At 37.9% G+C, this 23,326-nt stretch overlaps 1 protein-coding gene across 1 annotated transcript; it reads right to left on the bottom strand.

Annotated features, from left to right (window-relative positions):
- Positions 1-5,093: 5,093 nt before the first annotated feature.
- LOC134646658 (desmoglein-2.1-like) lies at positions 5,094-21,499 on the bottom strand. Its single transcript, XM_063500523.1, has 14 exons — positions 21,455-21,499; positions 17,699-17,827; positions 16,657-16,812; positions 14,764-14,905; positions 14,085-14,248; positions 13,260-13,394; positions 12,621-12,806; positions 9,590-9,990; positions 9,365-9,507; positions 9,044-9,265; positions 8,533-8,775; positions 7,852-7,985; positions 7,410-7,709; positions 5,094-6,104 (listed from the first exon to the last, which is right to left on the bottom strand). The coding sequence occupies exons 1-14, from the start codon at positions 21,497-21,499 to the stop codon at positions 5,094-5,096; spliced, it is 3,411 nt and encodes a 1,136-aa protein (XP_063356593.1).
- Positions 21,500-23,326: the final 1,827 nt, after the last annotated feature.

The following is a 23,326-nucleotide window of genomic DNA, read 5'->3' as shown; positions in this document are numbered from 1 at the left end:
TGTGCAGGTACACTGGTACAGTACATGAGAGTGAAATTCTTGTGTGCGAGCTTCACAAGCAACAGAGTTGTGCAAAAATACAATAACGTAAAAAAAAGCAAAATATAAGAATGGCTAAATCTGAAAGTAATAAATATATGTACAATATATAAGAGTATATGCATTACTGGATGTGTATACTAAATATGTTTCTCTACGTGTGTGTGTGTGTGTGTGTGTGTGTGTGTGTATGTGAGTGTGTATATACATATTTTACAAATGAAATAGAGTAAACAATAAAATAAGATATATAAAATATACAGAGGTCGGTAGTTGACATGTGCAAAACAGTGGCATTAATGTACAGTATGGAGTGCATAATGTTGAAGTTCCAGTAGTGAGGGTGAGGTGTCTATGACGTGTTCAGCAGTCTGATGGCCTGATGGAAAAAGCTGTCTCTCAGTCTGCTGGTACGGGACCGGATGCTGCAGAACCTCCTTCCTGATGGAAGTAGTCTGAACAGTTTATGGCTAGGGTGACTGGAGTCCTTGATGATCCTCCCCACTTTCCTCAGGCACCGCTTCCTGTAGATGTCTTGGAGGGAGGGAAGCTCACCTCCAATTATCCGTTCAGCACACCGCACTACTCTCTGGAGAGCTTTGCGGTTGTAAGCGGTGCTGTTGCCGTACCAGGTGGTGATGCATCCAGTGAGGATGCTCTCAATGGCACAGCGATAGAAGGTCCTGAGGATGCGGGGGCTCATGCCAAATCTTTTCAGTCTCCTGAGAAAGAAGAGGCGCTGCTGCGCCTTCTTCACTGTTTTTTTTATGTGTACTGACCACTTAATGTGTTACTCACATTTAACTGTGAGTAACATGTTATGAAGCTTAACTTTAATCACAGCCAAACCGGTTTACTCAGGAACAAATAAAACACTGAAATAAACCAAACATTAACATTTAGAAGTGATCTAAGTGACTTATATATCATTGTTAACCTCAGTAGTGAAACCTCTATTAATAAAAATAGTGTACATGTACATACGTGTACATACCTTAATAAAAACAAGCAGGTGAGATGTTAGAACGCTTTTATTTCTATTCTAGTGGACACTCAATACTATAGACAGCTGCTGGGGTTTCTTTAACCTGAGTAGTGAGAAGTCCGCGAGCGGTTTTGGGGGGGGGGGGGGGGGGGGGTTGGAAACGATGTGCCGGGAGTCCGCTGTTGAGTTTTGGACGAAATGCATTCTGGGATATTTAACTGTCCCAAGTCTACACCGATGCATGCTCGATAAAACGGGCGGATTGAGAACACATCCGGGACTTTTTCGCGTTCTCGGCGTGATGCGTACTTCGAATTGGAACAGTACTTGGTCTCCGACTGATGACGTATCACGAGTACACGAGAACGCAAGTACGCACAAGTACGCATATTGATAAACGCCCATTGTCTTGATGTGAGCTTCTACTCAGGGTTTTTTCTTCCAGTTCAGAGCAGGAATGTTTTTGTTAGGAAACTGGCTGTTGTTTATTTCCCCACGATTTTAATTATAAGCTAGATATATTTCTACTAATGGAATTAGTTTGCTAACAGCAACAGGGATGAGTCAGTGAGTCAGTTGCGCTTGTGAATCATGATTCACGAGTCAGTAAAGTGATTCTCGAGTATTGAACGATTCGTTCACGAATCGAACATCACTAGTACACGAGACTTTTCATGGACTGCGAGGGAGCAGATGTCTCTCATGAAGCATGTTAAGCTAAAGGTTTACTAAAAGAAAAGCAACACAAGGACTCAATGACCTCTTTTCAGGACAAGCAGTCAACAAGGTATTTGTCGTTTGAGAAATGTTTTAATTTGTGTTTGGACTTAACATGTGTACAATGAAGTTGCTAATTGGTTTGTAATGTTCACTCGTGACCAGTTCTCATGGCGTATTGGTGTGTCGGCGTACTGCCCAACAGATTTACTTTACCAAATGGACCATCCCAGCCTTGCAGTATTGTTCCATTTGAGTGACCTTCATTTTTATCATCTATTTTATTTTATTTTCACTTGCTACACACGGGACAGACATGACTGGGAGAAAGAAAGAGAGGGACGGAAAGAAAAACAGCGGGGAAGAGGAACGGTGATAAAGGGTCCAAAACAAAAAAGAGGTGGGGGGGGGGACAAAAAAATACATATGTCAATGACCTGGATCATTTGTTGAGAGAGAGGGAAAAAAAGGAAGAGAAAACAAGCAAAAAAGAGAGCAATATAATAAAGAACATCACGCGATAATCTATGTGTATATAACTGTAAATACTAAATATTGATTATTATTGTGCAGCATGTAAGATCGACAGCGCACAGTGTGCTTTTAGGTAGGAGCCAAAAAGGGTGTAGTTTGTGTCTGCGAGCACCCGTGTGTACACCTGTGAGCATGAGCGCGCTTGTATTTAAAAGGTTCCTTCATGTAATGATCTGCTAGAGGGTGTGGGGAGCCACAGCCCCGTCCTCCAGGGCATGAAGCAGGTATGGAGGAGATCCAGGCTCCAGACATCCAGAGACCCTCAGAGCACAAGAGACCAAGGAAGACCAACGGAGGGGCAACAGTGCCACTCTCGCGGAAAGAGCTGAGGAGAGCCCCAGATGAGGGGTCGCTCAGCAGCTGCGGGACAGAAACCCGAGGGGGTTGCAGTGACGTGCCCGTGAGCTCCGTCAGCAGCCAGCTATGCCAGAGTGGACCGAGCCCCAGGCCCAAAGGCCAAGGGCACCCCACCCCCCGAAGGGGCCCGACCGAGCCACAGGTGCCAGACCCCTACAAGCAGTTACCGGGAGTGAGCCGGTGCATACCTGAGTGCGCAGCCCCGGACACCAAGAACCTGAGGTGTCCCCTGCCAGTGGCTGACGCCCTCAGCCACTGGCAGGGGGAGTACAGGTCAGTTCTGTGAAACGCCCGTTTCACAGGTTGTTTTTTCAGAAGCCCGGGGTCTTTTGGAGTGTAATTTTTTCATAGTTAGATAACTGGCTGACAACTATATAAAACAAAAGCTACACACAATATTCGAAGCACATAGTGCACACCAGAGGCGGAGGCAGACATTTGAAACGCCCGGGGGTAGTATGCATGTGGGATAGTTTTTGTTTTTGTTTTTTGTTTTTGGGGGGGGGGGTTGTTAAATACATAATTGTAGCAAAAGTGCTTCCACGTGTCTGGCCAGAAAGACCAGTTTATTTGGTAGTTCAGTGAAACTACTGTATTATACTGTACTATACAGCTGAGTGACTGTCTTCTGCTCGTCAAATACATTTCATTGCAATGTTGACCCTGTGCTAACTTGCATATGACAAATGAAACTGAAAGGCTTCAGATAGCTAAGAGTGAGAAAAAAGTGTAAGAAGAAAAAAGAAAAAGAAAAGAAAAAGTCTTGTTACAAAATATTTGGAATTAAATAAATCAATTAAATAAAACAAAAAAACACTACACTTTAAGAAATATTAGTGGGTGTTTTCGTTTTTGTTTTTTTGTACTACTTGGACACTAAAGTGGCCCTCCAATGAGATGACGGTGCCAGAAGTGGCCCACGGCTCATTTGAGTTTGAGACCCCTGATGTAAAGTATAGGCTCTACAACACTGGTCATAATTTAGAATTTTACATGATTTTTTTTGCAAAAATATTCTTCACAATCACATAACAACCCAGATTTTACATATCAAGGCAGCCACAAATCCTTATCAATGTAATATAAAACCCCAAAGATCAAAAAATAATTTTCTGACTGGGTGGTCAGCCCGGAAATACCTATATCACCAGAAGCAAACCTATTTTATTAAGCCTTGCATGAATGTTTGGAAGCTCTCGTAACCACAGTGTATTGTTGCCTGCATTGGCATGACACCACACATGATTGTATCTGTCAAAGGTCTATTTGATCTTTGATAGGTCAAGGTCACCAAATTATTCAAGTTCACTGTTAGCAGATATGCCTATGGTATCAATTTGAAAGTTGTAAGTAACTTTTTTCTTGAGTTATAGCATGCACCAGATTTGCAGAAAAGAAATCTGCAAGTTTTAACAGATGCAACTTATGGTATCAATTTGAAACTTGTAGATGACATCTTTATCAAATTGTTAAATTTGCAAGATTTTCCTAAAACTTGACCTCCGTCGCCAAGATCTGAACTTGTCCGAGACTTTTAGTAGACGCACCTATGGTATGAATTTCTAAATGCTACATCATGTCATTCTTGAGTTATTGTGTTCACAAAATTGGGTTGTCCATGCTGCAGTACCCATCAGTCTAGGCTGAGCAATAACAATCAAATTCAATGAGCTAGAAGATTTTAATGCTTTTCTTTTATTAGTGTAAAAACACACAGATTGCATATAGGTATAAAAATAAAACAAGACAATGAGAGCAGTGATGACCTAAAATATAACATGAGAATGTAACAGTTGATATCAATTATACCCACACACATAATACAGTGTTAACTTGAGAGCAGAGAAGATCAGGTAAAGTTGATAGTTACATGATAAGATGATGTCCTGATATTGTAGGGAGCATTTTGTTGTCATGATTTGGGTCCACTTGTCTTCTTAGACGCAAAGTTCATTCCAAATCAAAAACACATTCTGATTTATCAGCTTTATGATGTGATGAGTAATATGAAAGTAGTCTCTTCGATGACATAAATGCACCATCCAAAGGAGATTATGGATTACTGAATGGTTTGATTATTGCCACAGGTCTAAGTGCAACTGACCAGTTTTGCTTGATAGTAGCAACATTTCAAGGTGCAACATCTACTAAAATGTAATAAGGGTATCCTTTAATCTGTGAAATGATTATATTTCAACCAGGAAAAGCTGCACAAGCTGCATATCCCTCCACACACACACATACACACACACACACACAGACACACACACACGTGCGCACCACCACCCTTCGCCACCACCATTTGCTCTTACAGGTTTCCCATGAAAATACTGAAAGCACAAGATTAATACACTATTTTGAAACTAAAAAGGGTCATCTGTTGTCCAGGAATTCATCTGCCATTTAATGATTTTCTCTTGTCACCTTAAAAACCACTAGGTGGGTCACTACAGTGAATGCTCTACTGATTTGCCTTTAAGGCAGTAGATTGGCTGCTCTTGCTGTAGATGACCTTTTCAGAGCCAAAGACCTCACTCTTCTTTGAAAGACCTCCCTCTTGAACCAGCTGCTCTTTAGTAATAGTTGGCTCTCCAACTGTCAGCACTTTCTTAGATCCTGAGACCCCTTCTGACAGTAGAGTACTTCCCTGAACAAGAAGACCCTGGCTCCCCTTTAGCACTTTCATTGACCCTGAAGGGGCCTTGCCTTTGACAACCATCATGGTCTGGGACCCAGACAAGCTCCCAGCTTGGATCAAGCCATTACTCCAACTATGGGTGTCACCATTCTCCACCAGCACCATTCCAGGGCCCTGGGCTTGTCCACTGGACATTAGTGTCTGCCCTTGAACGAATACTCCTTGGGCAGGTCCAGTCTGTGTGTTGTTAACCACTACCATGCCTTGAAGGTTGGTGGTTGGCGCCTCAGCCAGCAGCACAGTGTTGTGGACCTGTGGCTGGACTACATAATGCATTGGCTGCAACACAGGAGTGGTGGTGTAGTACATAGGCTGCTGCTGCTGCATTAGGAGCATCTGACCTTGATTTGCCAACCCTGCTTTCATTGTGTTCATCTCTTCCCTCACCTTGGCTGTACTTTCCTTTACAATTTCAGAATGCTCAGTTGTCTTCATGACCACACTCTGCTCCACTTTGGAGATGGCAGGCTCCAGTTTGGGTGGAGGGGAGAGCTTTTGTGCACTCATCGAACTTGATACTGAGGTTTGAGTATTGATGTAGGCATTAGGAGTAGGGGGTAGCACTTGTTTGTCATCATAAGAAATTGTCTTGCCTCTGCACACCTCTGCGAGAGTCTTGAACTTTGGTCCAAGGTCATTAAGAAAATGAAGGTCATTGTCTGACTCCAAAATGCTGCAGCAGCCTACTGAGCCAGCAGAGGACCCTTGGCCCTCATAGTCATACACCAAGAAACCGTCCTTCACGCCAAGTTTGTCATCTCCGCTGGCTGTCTTCTGTATATAAAAAAATAAATAAATAAATACATTTTAAAAATAACAAAAGACATATTTATTGATGACAATGACAGTAGAGCTGGGCGATATGACCCAAAATTCATATCTCAATATTTTTTAGCTGGATGGCGATATAAGATATATATCTCGATATTTTTTTAAAGCCATAAAATAAGAACAAAAAGAGAGTTCTTAGTCAAAGCTGTGTCCCAGATGTCACACAGGCACTTTTATTAACATACAGCATAGATGTACATGAAAAAAACTACTCAAAAATAAATTATGAGCATTTATTAAATAATGATGCTCTATAAATAAAAGAAAACTATGTTGTTTTGTGCATAACAAAGAGCTCACAATTGTGCAGTGAAAATGTAAACTAACAGACGCTGAGCATAATAACAAAGAGACAGATTTCGCAGCTGCTCTGTTCCCAACTTCTACTGCATGACTGACAGCCTGGAGTTTGAAATCCGCTTCGTAACCATGTCTCTGAACAGGTGCCATTTATGGTCCTTATACACACACAATACAGTAATATTACGTTGAAGCACAGTACGTATTACTCCGCGAGGCTCCTCGGTAGCCGTAATGCTCCCACAGTCTATCAAGCGGTGCAGCTCCGTAGCTTACCAAAGTCGTACTAAAACATTTTTTGACAGATTGCGGAGCGCCGTGTTCCACATAAAATCGGTTCGCGGTCATCAAGCACAACCAGAATTCATACAAAAGGCGCGCAGTCAACTTTTGAGAAAATGAAAGGATTTCAGGCCGTGCATGGCATTAGCGTGGCTAGCTCGTTAGCGTGGTTAGCTCGTTAACACGTTGACGCCGTCCAGCCCCACGCACGGGCGATGCGCAGTAACTCGTTAACGGAGATTTGCCGTGTCCACCTTTCACTGCCTGCAGGTGAAGCGATGGGGGAGGAGGGGGAGTTGTGTTCAGTGAAGGAGAGGCGAGGTCGAGTAACGTTGCGTAAAGAGAAAAGTAGACGAAAGAGAGGCAAACTTGCGGCTCCGCAACTATAATTATAACGTAACATATACTATATCGATATAAAGGATATTGTCACATCTTATATCTCGTATAAAAATATATCGATATTTTTAAAAAACTCGATATATCGCCCAGCTCTAAATGACAGCCAATAAAAAGTGAATAATATCCACATAAACATTATTAGTTGGAACATTAACATGTGTTCACATAACATCATTAGTAAAGCTACTACATATCATGTTTAGTGTTAAAACGTTCCATTTAATTGGATTTAGTTGTCCATTTAGTTGTCAGCTAATTTCTCACCTCAGAGTAATACTGTGCCAGGAAGTGATGTGGCAGGGCCATGCTATCAAAAAGTCCGCCTTGCCTTGATTCTCTGGTCTCAAACTCAGAATGGAAATCAGTGAAATCCCTCATTTCTTGTCTGTAGTCAGTTGAAAAACCATCTTGATAGGTGCCCCATTTCATCCCATTAATGTCAGTGAGAGATGCCTCGTAATCAAAACTTCCCACTGGTGCCACTGCTACATTTTTAACTGTGCCAGTAGTCACAAGGAGGGGATTCCTATCCACTTCTTGGAGTGAATTCAGTAGTGGCACTTCCTATAAAAGTCATACAATTGTTACAACAGTGAACAGTTTTTTATTGTGATTAAAAATCACTTTGATGGATCTTTCACAAAGACATCATCATCGATGCCGAGATTATTCTGGTTTTCAGCACTTAAAGTAGTTGCAGTCTCACCGTGTTTTCTCCCGGCCCTTCGGTGCGGTAGTTAATAAGGTGTGACTTGGTCTCAAAGTCAGGCATGTCACTAAAGAGGTCTGGAAACTGTTTAGCAGATCCACATAGGCAGAAGAACAATAGCAGAGGAATGACTGTAAAAAAATAAAATAAAAATGTTTTTGTTAAAGTGAAAGCTACAAATGTGGTGTGAGGTCCAAAGAAGGAGCAACAGTTTTTCAGAATGTGTAAAATCCCTAAAATCGATGTAATTACTGGGATTTCTTTAAGCTTTGGTAAGCTTTGGGGGATTTTAAATTGTTACACAAAGCTAATCTGTTTTATTTTTAGCAAGTGTAGAATAGTTTGGTCTGTAATTACTTTTGGCTGTGTATTTCCTATTGGGAGAGACACAGGGTTTATTAGGTAAACCCTGCTAGTACCAGTTTATGCCTCTTTTCCTAACCTGCTTTTATTCTCCATAAATCCCCCATAGATGGTGTTGTGATGTGATTGGCTGATTATATATTTATATAATTAAAAGCTGACCAAGTCTACCTAGAAAGTAGTCAGTAAATGTTTTATTTAAGTTTTTAGGTAAGAGAGTTACATTTTGTTATGGTTCAGGTATCAGTATAATTCTTCCATTGTGCTTTTTTATCTTATCAAAATTCTCAAATAAAATAATCACATAATGCTTACTTAAGAGCAGTAGTAGGCCCGCTAGTATTAGCCCAATGCCCGCAGGTCCTAATGATGTTGTTTTGCTAGCACGACCATTGGTGCCTCGCTTTCCACACACAACTCCATCCTCGCAGGTGCAAACTTGGACCGTCATTCTCTGAGGTTCAGGGCAGGCGTGTCCCTGCTGATCCTTCACCACAAATTCCACTTCATAGACACCAGGCCAAAAATCCTCCTGAGACCGCAAGATAGCTGCAGTGTCTGTCAGAAACCAGAAAAATGTGAAATAAGTATGTATATGCATTACTCATAGATTTACTCTTAGAGTGTATATGACAGATTGTAATCCACATTCTTATCTCAAAATAAAATTTTAAAATTTGTAAAACAAAACAAAACAAACAAAGCAAACCACAACAACAACAACAAAACTTTGGTGTATTGACCTTTTTTTGTCTTTTGTCACTGTTTTCTTTATTTAACTACTATATCTAAAAAAACAAAACAAAAACAGAAATCATCATCTCACCATTTAGATGCTCCACGTTCCATTTCCCCTTTGTGTTTTCTGGGATGATCTCAAAGTGAAAAGGGGGGCCATTAGGATATGCGTCTTTATCATTGGCATTCACAATTACAGCATTTGCTGTGGTGCACAGAGTCTGGAAATTGCTGGTCAGGGTGGGGCAGTGGTCATTAGAATCTTCCACTTGGATGGCTATCGTACCAGTGGCTGTTTTACCAGGCATGTCTGTGGTGTAAAACCAGAAACAAATATATGTAATCCAGTATTTTTCTTTTTTTTTGCTTTGATATTTCTCCAGAGAATTCTTCAACATTCATGCCGTACCATCTGAAATGCAGAGTATTTTGGCAGTATATGTCCCATTGACCAGGTATGGAGATTCCCTGTCAGGCATCTTGTTCAGTTTGATCTCAGCTGTCTCTGGGTCAATCGTTAGCCAGTTGTCAGGGTCTGAGCCTTTGGCATATCTACAGCAGAAATAGACCAGTTATTAGTATCACTATTATTCTGCACAGAAAGAGAAGCTGACACATGTGTATGTGGACTGACTTGACTGCCTTAGCTGGTTGTCCAGTATCCCCATCTATTGCAGGGTAGCTTGCAATAACATTTTTAATGTTAAAGGATTTCCCTCCCTCTGAGACGGGAATAGCTTTGACTTTAGGATCAAATCGTGGCCCCTCAGGCTGGTTCTTCACATTGATTTTGATAGGATAAGTTTTAAATCTTCCACCGCCTCCGCCACTTGCTCCACTGGCACCAGTGGCACCAGTGGCACCACCTCCACCTCCACCACCACCACCACCGCCTCCACCGGCTCCACTTGCTCCAAATGCTCCACTTGCTCCAAATGCTGCACTTCCTCCACTGCCTCCACTTCCAACTAATGGATTCTTGTTCCTGACGGCTAAGCCTAGTTCAAGGTTCTTTACATCCTCATAATCCACAGCCTGTAAATGACAGATACAAGAACATATCTTTTAGCTCAAAAAATAATTAAAATGATTGATGACACATAAGAAACAATAGAGTGTTTTATATGCATCTATAATTGGAGTGTTGCTATTGTTGATACATTTTTGCTTATTGTAAAACAAAAGGTATTATGGATTTTATATAAACTAACCTGCAAAATTATGCTCCTGTGCTATGTGTTATGAGTATACTGAAAAAAATAGTTAAAGTAATGGGCAGTAGTCATATAGCAATGGCCAGTAAACCTCATACAATGGTAATAGGTGTGTTCCAGCCAAGTACTACAGGGCTACTACAGGGACTTGACACAAGCTGAATAAGCAAGTCCATGACAGCTTAAAATATGTAAGGCAAAAATTAACGACTCCGAGCTTTATCGATAAGAGACACTTATCAAATTTTGGAATACTTTCAGTCTAAGTTCACATTGTAGGGTGTAATGTGTTCCAAAGTAACATATTATTGTAATGAGATTATATAACTGTGTAACAAAGTAATGAAATGTGTTATTGTACTAAATTCAATAATTTACATACAGCTACAATTATGCTGTTACTTGCATTACAGAGGTGCATCAGTTATCTGAACGACAGTTAGATAGAACAACAACAACAAAAAAAAACAAGGCTGAAAAAAACAAAACAAAAAAGCCCCCGAATATCTTTTGCTTTCTGTGTATTTGTGAACCTTTGTGACATTACTCTTATTTTTATTGCCTGAAAAAACAAGAGCATGCTGGTAATGTACAAACTGCATCTCGGACAGAAACAACTACATTACACTCCTAATACAACGTTTTCTTTTTGCAAGCATCTCCACAGACAGCATGCTAAAACAAAGCTAACAAAGAATCCTGAGTGATGTTAAAGTGTAGCATATGCTGACCCCAGGTCAGGTTGATCTTCAGCAGGTAACAAAAGAAGTGATTATTACATGTTTATGTTTCTAAAGTAGAATCACTGTGGCATTCACTTTAATGTCTCTTTGGGGTGACATTCAGCTTTGCAATTTGTTGTCATTTTTGTGTTCATATGTGACATCAAAAGAAGCAAAGTATGTGTCCTCATTAGGACACATATTTATGTCAGTGTGTGGCACTCTAGCCTCTGGTTTATATTATTAGCTCAGATAGTTCTGTTTTTTATTATTAGGTTTAGATGATTATAACATAATTATTAGGTAATTGCACAGAAATACATTTCAGTATATGTTACAGAGTAACACAAGTAATGTAACAAGTTGGGTTATGAAGTAACATGCTGCATTACTTAAAAAAAGGTAACAGTAATGTGTAATACATCATTTCTTTTTAGAGTTATGACCCCAACACTGGTCCCCATCTACTAGCCAGATTAGGATTTGCAAAATTCAAAGCAAAATGTTGTTTTCTTATATACAGTTTAAATTTTAAAAAATTGAATAACTAATCATATACTAAAGTGATTTAAATCTCCTCATTTTTCCATATTTGATAGAGCAGAACACAACAGTGGTTCATTTTAATCATTAAGCATTAAAATTCTAATCAATGACTGTGACTGACTCAACTTTCATAATTGTTGCACAGTCCTGTTGCAGAGATTGATTTTGGGAAGTGTTTTCTGTGTTTCTCAATAAAGGGTTTTACGTAACTTAAATTATTGAATCATTTTCTTTATGTAGTGAACAGGAGCTCATATTCCCCTAAGAGAATCAGCAGTATTGAGAATAGTGGATATATTAGTAAGTGGTGCTTAGGAAACAGAAGGCTTTTGGTCTTGTTCAGTGAAGGGGTTTTGTTCCACATAGCCCTCCAAGATATCCATGTACAATAAATGCACTATCGACTAGATGAGTCCCTAAAGCTGATTAACTGAAAACTTAATCAGTTAATCAGTATAGTGAGACACACAGGCCACTTTTCTTAACGACCAATGTTAAAGCACTTCATCAGGAACACTAACCTGTAGCTACCTTGAGTGTGGGGAAATGTGTTTTTTTTTTCTTTGTCAAGCACTGATTATTGACTATAATGTTTAATTGTATTTTTAAAAACCAATTAAAAACTAAATAAAAACGTTTTTTTGGTGCTTATTTAAGATATTCTACTAATAATTTTAACTCTGGTTCCTCTGTCTTCTTCAGGGCTTCCTGGTGGCAGCCAGTGTGCCCCTAGGGGTAGTCAGGGTGAGTTGGGGTGAGTGGTATTTTTAATAGCACTTCACTTTCGTTTCCTAACTAAATTACTAAAGGACCAGTGCATTTGTCTCTTTGTTATTTGATTACATTTTTTATGTTTAATCATATGTATAATCAAGTTTGTAACGGTGTTTCTTTAAAATTAAATTAGTTGCCATCTCTCTGCAGGTTCACATTTAATTTAGTCTAATGGCCACAGGTTCATTTAAACCAAAGTAAAACAAATCTTCATATATGTGAATAGCACTCTTGTGAATGGCAGCATAGTCAACCATAGGAAACAATCATCATCATGCAGTGATCAAGGTTCAGATCCTTACTTCATTCATAAGAGGGCCATTTGCCACAAAGTTTGACTTTGCATTTGCCAGATAGTAAAAAAGCTGAGTAACAGCACATAATTTCTTCTTAATTAAAAAGGCTGTACCTTGTCAAGCATTAAGATGCCTTCATTGGTGTTGGGGTCTGTTTTAATGCTGAAATACCCAGCCTCATTGCCTTTGACGATATCAAACACAGCTTCCCAGTTGTCTGTGCCTTTTAGATCCAGGTCCTCTGCTTTGATTCTCATTACCTCCACACCTTGTGTGTTCTCCTCAATGCTTCCTTCATACTGTAAGTGAAACACATAACATGAAATTAGAGTTTAGCTGTGTCCAGGTGTGTTCACTTTGTCCTGATCTCCTCCTGTGTATATACTGTCTGTGCCACTCTGTTCTTGGTCACATCCTCACTCATGTTATGTGAATCTCTGTCAGTCTGTTCTGTCAGTCCTATCCTGCACATTATTTGTTTTCAGTGCCATTTGAAATAACTTTTTGATCTCAGTCAATAAAAAAAGTTATTTCACTCACTGACATGCAATTCAATTCATAATTCTATGTAATGTTCTTTTTTTCTGGATTTTTGGTTGATATTTTGCCTCTCCCATTAAAATGAAACCATGTTAAAAATGAATACTTTTCAGTTCTCTCTATGTGACAAAATCACAAATTCAGCAGGTGGTCAAATAAGTATTTCCCCTACTGTATATGTTAATATAGAGGAATGTAAGGAAGAAAGGTACCTGCTCTTTTTCCAGTCTGGGAGAATTATCATTCACATCAAGGATATTTATGGTAATAGAGGTAGTTCCAGTGTTTCCATCTGGATCTCCATTTCGATCTTGACCTTTTATCGTCAGAATGTACTTACTACATGTCTGAAATGAAAAGACATCAAAATAGTCATTGAACAAATAAGTTTGTATAATACTGGAGTTAGAACAGAGACTTGGGATGTTATCAAGATGTTTCATCATTTTTGTCATAGGATCAAACTGAATGGACTGAATGAAAATAATCAGTGTTATATTGTAATTACTTGGTTAAATGATTTGAGTTTCATTAACACAAACACAATAGCAAATTTTATTTATGAAATGGTCAAAAAGTTAACAGATTTGTTAAATAGGGTAACATGGACCCTCTGCCTTTACTGTATCCAGAATATTTGCCCTTGGATGTTTGCTCTGGTTTGGTAAGCTTGTTCCATAATAATGGCTCTAAAGGCCCATTCTGAGGACACAGAGATCGAGGAATGAATATGACAGGCCATCGAAACACAAAATAAAAAACAAGCTCAATTGTGTTGAGGACTGTGGTTTACTGTTCCACCTGCCCCTTCAGCTGCCACTGATCTCTTTTACTATATGCTCCAGTGTATAAACAATATGGGTTTTTTTCTGATAAATAGTTATTTTTCCCCCCCATGTGCTTTTGGATTTCTCTTTATTTTCTCTTTATTTAAAATGTCGCTATGGTTATATATCTCACCACTATCCCATCTTACTTTCTTGAATCACATACTCAAACATACAGTTTAAACTGAACACTGTTAGTATAGTTCATACCTCTCTGTCCAGAACAGGCCGTTTAACAAAGATGGATCCACTTTGTCTGTCTATGTAGAACATATCTTCTGCTGGATTCTGAGCTATGATGCTATAAGCAATCTGAGAATTGGGATTTCCTGGTTCATCAGCATCAAATGCAGTGACTGTGGTAACGAAGGTATCTGTAGCATTAAATGTAAAAACAAAACAAAACTCAATTTAATTTGAATTTTAAATTTTAAACAAAACTTAATTTCACATTCATTGACACTGTACATGAGAAAAACAGACATTCTGATCTTCATATTGATATTGTTCAGTGTACTGCCCTGGTTTTAAAACAATGATACAAACTTGTCAAGAAGAGCTCCTAACTGTTGTGTGCCATTGTAGTCTCAGTGTAAGTAGGTTATAATGCTATTTACATAATGGACAAATGTTTACAGAAAATTGTTATTTACAAGATTAGACAATAAATAAATGTATAAAAATAATAATAATGAAATAACATGAACTGCAGAACGCAGGCTGTCTGTAACCTCCAGCAGCTCATTGGAAAAAGTTTAGCAATTTGATCACCCAATTACACAAACACTATTACAAAATCAAAATCCTTTTTGTTTAATTTATAATTCAATCATTTAGTTTTACACCGCTCACTACCATTACAAATTTGAATGAGATTCACACCACTGACCTTTAGGACTGAGCTCATCTACTTCAGCAGGATCAACATCTGGAAATACTGGAGAGTTGTCATTCTCATCTATAACCTTGATTCTTAAGTCAATTTTTTTTTCTGCAATTCTGCCATCATTGTACGTAGCAACACCAGACAACTGAAAGAGTAGTAGATAAAAATGTAACCATTGTTGTTCGTTATTTAGCTTGGCATAAACTACAACACCTTGCATTGTGGATTTACCACCAGTAAAGGTGTATTTTACAAGTTTAGGTGACAAAGGTTAGTGAAACCAATTTAGTATCAGAGCAAATACTATATATTACAGTGAGCAACAGAAAAAATATCTTTGTAGAACGTTATATTATCATGGCAAAATTGGTCTTTCTTCTTTTCTATAAAATGCCATCACTTCATCTTTCTTTACACAACTATGACTGAAAATGGTATCCTGTAACCTTTAACATGTTTCTAATTGGCCATTGATATGGTCGACAGCTGTGCTCACACGTTTACATACATTCATCATAGGCATGAGTGCCATGATAGTTTGGAACTTTTAATTATTTCTTTGAAGTGTTCCCAATTATATATACAGGCTTTTAAGCACAGTCCACAAATTTTCAGAAATCAGTGGCCTTTTGGAAGACCCAGTTGTGCCCAAGCTTCGTCCTTACTGATGATTTGAAGTGAAAATGAAGAATTTGAAGTTAGTCTTTCTTCTTTATTATTCCATTCATTTGTGCAATGTATCAGCTGCACTGGGAGCAAGTAGTTCCAGAACATGGTGCTACCACCACCATGCTCAAAAACTGGTACAGGGTTTTCTGGGCTTGAAAGACCGAATAGCCTAATCTTTGTCTCATCTGAGCAATAAAGCGCAATTTTGGCTTGATCATGTGGGTAGATGTAAATCTGAGTCAAACTTTGAAGTTGTAGATTTTGGAGCAGGAGCTTCATTCTTGGCCAGCACCCTCTCAGTCCATGGCGATGTAAAACTCACTTCACTGTGCACAGTGACTCTGGTGTTCCAGCAGTTTCCAGTTTATGGGAGGCCTGAGTGTTAGAGGTTCCTGGATTGTTCCTGAACATCTGAACCAATGTCCTCTCATCTGAGGGTGACAGTTTGGATCTTCTTCCAGAACTTGGCGCAGTGGTGGCATATCCAAAAACTTGTACTTGTATATAATTATTTTGATGATGATCTTGGAATCTGTAGTTGTTTAAGAGTGGTGAGAGGTGACCTTCCTAACTTTTGTAGGTCTGCAATTCTCCTCCTTAGTTATTCACTAAGTTCCTTGGACTTTGTTCTGAGTTCTTAGTGAATCCAGTGAATGGTTCAAAAAAAATCCTTTTTATGCTGTTAAAGAGAAACTACCAGTTGTAGTCAATCATGACTAACTCACTAACGAGAAGTTAATGAGTCAGTCAGCCTGTACAATGACTGTACAGCCGAAATGCTGTACAATCATTTGGAAAAATGATTGACATTGGATTTTTCTTTTTAGTCCTTTATTTAACCAGGTTATAATAAAAAATCTCATTGAGGTTAAAAATCTCATTTCCAAGAGAGACCTGGCATCATGGCAGCAAAAGTCAAAAATACATGTACCACATGAGTACATAAAAAGAAGAGGTCAAAGAAATGGCCCAAAATTGAAATGACATTCATTCCGATGATGAGTATTTGTAAACATCCACCACAGCTGTAGATAATTCTTAAACTATGTAGAATAAAGCACTGTATGAATGTATTGCTTAATATTTTTTTATAGTCTGAGGTGATCATTAAGACTAGGAAAGGCGTGTATAAATGGCAGTCCATTTTGAATTATCTTAATATTTAATGTATTGAGAACAGCTGTTGAATCTTATTCCATACCAAAGAAGAACTACAGGAGGACTCACGTTGTAAGTATCGATCACTTCTCTGTCAAGCAATTTAGTGACACGAACATCACCAGTATTGGGGTCAACCACAAAGACATGGAAAGGATATTTGTTTGCCCCAACACCTTCCAGGGAGTAGCGAAGATTTGAGCCAACCTGAAAATCGGATCTAATCTGAAACACAAGGTGGAAGACTTCATTATTTCACCACATATGCACCAAAAAACTGAAGTTGTCTATTTCTTTAAATAATTTGTTTTTAACATGAATTCTTATTATGTGTGAAACTGATTTATTCTTATTCTTACAGCTGGTGGTGTCAAATAATAAAACATTTTTAAACAGTATGCTAATCATCAAAATATTTCGATACATAAAGGAAATTAGGGGGTCACAGGTGCTCCAAGACAGTAACTAACTAAACTAAATTAAATAATACAATAAGGAAATAAAAGAAAGAAAGTAAGAAAGGGAGGTTAAAGTATCCAAAACTAAAGCAGGCTGCATGACGGTTGACACAGGCACACTAATTATAGGTAATACGTTTAATTACAATTCTTCAGTTTTCTCTTCTATATTTTTGGTTGCATAACTTTCAAATAATAATCTGAATGCATTTGAAATCACTGTCAGCAAGCAAGAAAATAATGGGGGTTTAAAGATCCCTTCACAAACAATAAGACAGTCTTTATATTTCATGAAAGCCCTCTTACAATTGGCACACCCAGATCCAATAGGATCCCTATTTTGAACCAGCACCTAGGAATGCTAATGCTATTTTTCAGAGAACTGATTGCCCAGTGGTTTCTTACAGTCTATGCCTTATCTATAACATAAAATGTTTCAGAAAAGGTTAGGTGATACCTGAAGAAAAACCGTCTCGATGGCACTAAAAAGTCATGGTTAAACATTGAATTACTTCACTAAAGCAACACTCACATATGTTGTATGTCAGCACTTGATGACAGCCTGATGCATGGGTATGTTTTGTTTATGACAGACATTTATGCTTAATAATCAGGAGACAGAATTAAAGTAAAATTAAGTATCAGTGACTTACCTTAGCAATCGACTTCTCTTTAGTGTAATCGAAATTTTCCTTAAGAGGCTTTGGAGGAAGAACCCATTCTCTTCTTTTTCTTACCAAACTGTATCCAGAGTTGTGATTCTCTACAGCAAGAGCTTGGAGCTATAACACAACAGATGTTATTACGTCAGCATGAAGTCTTACTTAACTGAAAATCTACATACAATTAAATGGTGCTAAATGGTGTTAAATATCTTTACATGGGAGATCTTGGAAGAAATATTTAAAAACAAAAAAAACTTCAATACTCTTACATAATAGCTTTTAGAAATTTAAGGCCACCAATATGTTTCAAAGGAGTTAACTGAACATAACTGTCATGGTCTGTGACCCAGCGTTTATGTTTTGGGCATTTTTGACCTTGTTTACTTTTATTGTAGTGATCTCTCATCCTAGTTTGCTGGTGCTTCCTCGCTTCCTCATATGAATAGTTCTTAGTTTCTTGTTCGTTTAGTCTCGTCCTTTTTGTGTCCTAGTTGTCTGTCTCGTGTGTTCCACCCAGCTTGTCACGCCTCCCCCCCTCTCTGTCGCTGTGTTGTGTTTCCTGTTTTATTTTGTCTGGTTAAGTCTGATTGGTTCCTCGTTCCACAGCTGCCTCCACTTCCCTGATCATCCTGCTGTGTATTTATTGGGTGAGTTTCCCTTTGTCCCTCGTCGGATCATCAGTTCATCTGCTCTCATGTTTCAGGTTTCACGTTCTTTGTTCTAGTGTTTAGTTTCGCCCTGGTTAGTTTTTGTTAGTTCTTCATTTGGGTTCACTCTCTTTCCACGTCACACAATCTGCCACCGCAGACCATGACAATAACATTTAGGGCAAAATTAGAGTTTGTTCGATTCTAACCAATCAAATTAATATTTAGTATGACCACCTTTATTCTTTAACTTTCTTAGGCAAACTTTCTTGTAATTTAAGTAATGCTTGTCTCTTTTGCCTGCTAGCTGCCTTTTGTCTCATTCTCTGTCAAGATGCTGTTGAAGTCTCCTCTTAATACCTAAAGTGACATATTTGATACATACAGTTTTTGTGAGTTTCAAAACTTCTACATTATCAGTTTGATTTTCCCCCCGAAAAACCTAAACAAGTGGCACAACACACTTTAAGTAATTTTAAAAAAATGCCAGATGTAGCAAATACAATACAAATTAAAAGTCATATATGGAAGTTAAAATCGTATTAATTTTTAAACAGTTTTGTCAGATGGTTCAATAAACTCTCCATTTTCCAAAAAAGTCAACTTTTCTGGCAATTATTTCATCATTCACTGTGGGTTTTTCTATCCATGTATCATTTTAGTGTACTGTCACTAAAATGATACAATGTAACTGTCATACAGAAAAATGAAGCCACTCAGATGGTCCTGGCTATACTTCTGTTCTATTTTCATAGTTCCATCAATTTTGACAAGAATTTCCACCATGTTTGATCATGGCTGTAGACACTCACTGTTCTACTTCTCTCCTGACCTCCTCTGTACATACAAAGATTTAAGACAGAATTTTCAAATGTGGATCCATCATTCCATGAGACCTGTTAGCACTGATATTTACTTAATTCCTTGTGTAACTTGGAATACCTCAGCCTTTTCTTCCTGTTTTCCTATTTTAAGAATGACTTGTTAACAGCCACCCTTCCACTAGGACCATTTCTGAAAAGGCTTCAGTGACCAATAAATAGACCAAATGGAGTGTGAAATTCATCTCCTAAGCCCTGCGTCAGGTTTTTCTTGAGTTTTTCCTACTTCTTTAGACATAGCTTTAAGATGCTGTCCATGTACAGCACATATTTTTTTATGCTGGCCGCATTCTTTTTTGTCCTTCACTTTTCTAGCGCCTCAAATTTGTTGGGGACATAGTAATGATATATATGTCAGCACTCTTAGGACCCAGTTTTATATTAATATAGTTTATTTTTGTTCTCACGTTTACACAGACTTGTTCTTTATTAGTCAGGATAATCGTTAGAAAGCCTTGCCAGACTGTTTGTCTTTGAAAACATATAGAGGACTTCTGCCCTGTTTTAATGATCCTGATATCAATGATGCATCAGTTTAAAATACAGTCTTGGATTACGGAATCTGTCCTCGCTTGTTTTTGTGGCTTTAAAAAGTTACATTATTAAAACATTCAAAATTCCTTTTTTTATTGCTACTCATACACAGAATAATTCACAATAATTATCACTGGTTTATATTCACAGATTAAATAAAAGGGGCATTGGGTCATGTTCCTTTCTAAACTTCCTGATGTCTCTAACTGAAAAATAAATAAATAAATAAATGTTTAAAGTCACTGCTTTTGCTGAAACCCCATTGATAACTACAGGGAAAATCAACCTCATACCTTGTGACATAGCTTTGTATGTTGATGACGAATTACTTTTTGTTACATTTAATTGCTAAAGAATGTAAGGATCGTCATTTTGAGTCAGCACCTTAAGCTTTGAGCTAATGAGTTTATAAAAAGATGATCAGTGAAAAAGTTTTAATTTTTATTTGACTTACAGAAAGAGAGAGAGAGAGCAAAGTCACTGCCACCATGATGATGATTATACAGGTTAGTGATCTGTAGCCTAAACTACTGTATTTTATCAACATCAAGCTGTGCCAAACTGTGGTGACTGAGTTTGGCTTCTATACCCTGCTTCCTATACAGCTTCACTCTGAATTCATGTTTATGTACACTCACTGTTCACCCCTCTGTTCCGGACTTTCTAGCCTTAACTGGATGTGGGTTATTTCCTCCAATACTGTGTACAATCGAGATTATTCAGGATTACTAACTTCACCATTTCTTTATATTTACCACTAAAGGTGTATCACTTGTATTGCCTCTTATATGTGCAAAACTACACAATTAACAATATGAGTGTAATTAAAATCTAAACATTAAAGTAATGTTAAATGGTTAAACAGAGAGACAGACAAGGAAACCTGAACAGACATCGAAAAGATAATGAAACCAAAACTAGAAAAAAAAACATTTCAAGTGTATCTGTATCCTTGTGTTTGTGTTGTTCCTGTAATATGAAAATAATGCTAGTTCAGGCTCATCATTGCATTGTATGTTATTAATGTTGGTTTATTAGTTTTATTTTTTAAAAACGATATCGTCATTATAATGTTGGTCCAGGATCAGCATCACAACTGACCAATTGCAGTAAATAATAGGAACAACACCAGCACAGTTCATCGCATACACCCCTGTATGTCATACCTCTCATTAATCCAAATGGAAAGCAGCTGAAAGTAACTTTAATGTAAATGGCTCGACCTTTACATTTTCTAATCTATTTTTTTGAAATTAGAATCACCAGTTAATCTAACATAAGTAGGTAAACAGCTTTCTAGCTGGTAAAGTATTGGCATCACAGGAGAAACACACCCAATCACTCCATCTAGAGAAAAATTTCACATGGAATACTTCAAGCTTCCAGAGAAGGGAGTGCCCTCACACTTCTAAATAGAAGATGCTCGGCCAAGTATGCAATGACAGCTAAACATTTTCAGTTACACTTAGTTATAACTACTATCAGTGAGTTGGATGAGAAAATTATGTCGTGTTTCTATATAATAGCAACAGCTCATTTGCTGAAACATCTTCCAGAATTCAGAAAACAGAAAATAAACAAAGACATTTCAAAACCAGTTTGGTTAAGTGGTGAAATAGCTTTTTCTTTTTTGTCTTCTTCTTCTTCCTTACTTTTTAAATTAAAAAAAGCACTGAACTCACCGCAAACACCAGCAACACAAACACGGGAAAAGAAGCCCGAGTCATGATCGGGGAAAGCTCCAAACGAATGTTATCCGATCAAGTGAACCGACAGAGTTCTGGAGGCTATGCTTCCTGAATGTGACAGTTGAAACGAGATGAGGTGATTTATCACAGAGCTTATCAAGGAGGAGGGACTCTTTCTCCCTCTCTCTAGTTCAAATACACAATGACACACACACCCCCACAGCATCAAATTCAAGAGGAACATAGATAGTCGATCTTTTACATGACTGTTCATGTAAAGACTCCTGTGTACGTGTGTGAAGTGAGGGCAAAGCCAGGGCCTTGTAATATGAAGCATGTTTACCATACCCAAGGTAACTTTAATGCCAGTGTTATCTGGATTCACTTATCACAACATCAGCAATCAACTGTTACATGTAGCTGAATAACAACATGCTAAGTTAACCCAGGTTTTATTCTAAGCATTTACATGACAGATGGCAGCATGTGGCCATTCACAACTATAAATAAGTGTTGTGCCAGCAGAGAGACTGATTTTACAAGGGCAGATAAAACTTTGTAGCCGTATAAATGTCTGTAATAAATAATAAAATTATTAATAATAAAAATGTTGGACAGTAGTTTAGTATTAAAAGCCTGTTCGAATGTTTGTGTGCTTTGGTCAAGAACAGAAAAGAGCTACTATTTTTGGCCTATGTGTAAGTTAACAGACTGATATAGTCGACACCTTCATAACTTATTACTATCATAGGTTTGAGGGGTCTTTCAGCAATGATGGCACTTTTTTCCAAAGAGACTGGTCAGTTGTCAGAGATCAATAGATGTAATTCTATAGCTGCTCCAGAGCAGGTGAAGTTTGAGGAGGAGATTGCGACACTGAACGGAGGGAGACACAGACAAAAAGGGCGAGAGAAACAAACCTAAAGACAAGAGTGACTTAACTGGGAGACGTAAACTAGAAATACTGATAAACTCAAGAGCGCAAGCAAACTGAACTAGGAAATAGAAGACACACAGAGAACATAATAATGAATAAAATAGACTCACAATTGTGTAAAAACACTGGGTCAATGATCCCAGGTACCCTGGTGTGCCTTGGGATTTTTAATTTAATTTTCACTTGGACCACAGTTTATTCATTATATGTATTTATTTGTATCTATTTATTATATGTTGTTTTCCATAATATGTCAATATAGTGAACTTGGAAAGTGTTCCATGCAGTCTGATTTTTAAAAATTTGTTTATTTTTTGCACCATGAGAAGTCAGAGCCTTCTGAAAGAAAGCAGATTTAATTCACTGTCCACACTTACATTAATTATTAATGATTTCTTAGACTTTTCCCATTCAAGTTTGAAAGAGTTTTTTTCTGTGGGCTTACCAGTCAAAATGTGAAATTCTTTTTGAAAATAATATCATCTCTAAAGACAGGGACTGTCCATACTATGAACTATTTGTTTTTAAATAAATGGTAAATGTTCTGGTTCTACAACTTTCCTCTTTTTTAATTTATGCTCAAGTGCTCTAACATTCCCACACATGCATCCTTCGATTGACACGTCATAGATGGAGTGCCAGGATCAGTAGATGACCTGCTCTACTACCAAGTCATTATTGTGTATCCAGGTCCAAATTAATGAATGCGTCGAAAATATTAGAACAAAATACATGATTTTAAAGCAACCCTGAATTTGTTGGATGAAAAAGTTACACAAAGAACAACAGTGCTCACTGTTGGGTTTGTGTGCCACACCCAGACAAGTCATATAGTCTAAACATGTATGTCATTGTTTTTGGTTAGGTTTTTTTAAAAAAAAAAATGTATTTATTTTTTTTTAGGTATATACCCTTTTTTTGGCACTCAG

This window comes from Pelmatolapia mariae, linkage group LG17, assembly GCF_036321145.2.
Source record: "Pelmatolapia mariae isolate MD_Pm_ZW linkage group LG17, Pm_UMD_F_2, whole genome shotgun sequence".
NCBI lineage: Eukaryota > Metazoa > Chordata > Actinopteri > Cichliformes > Cichlidae > Pelmatolapia > Pelmatolapia mariae.
The sequence above is the reverse complement of the archived record's forward strand: the minus strand, read 5'-3'. Positions and strand labels throughout refer to the sequence as shown.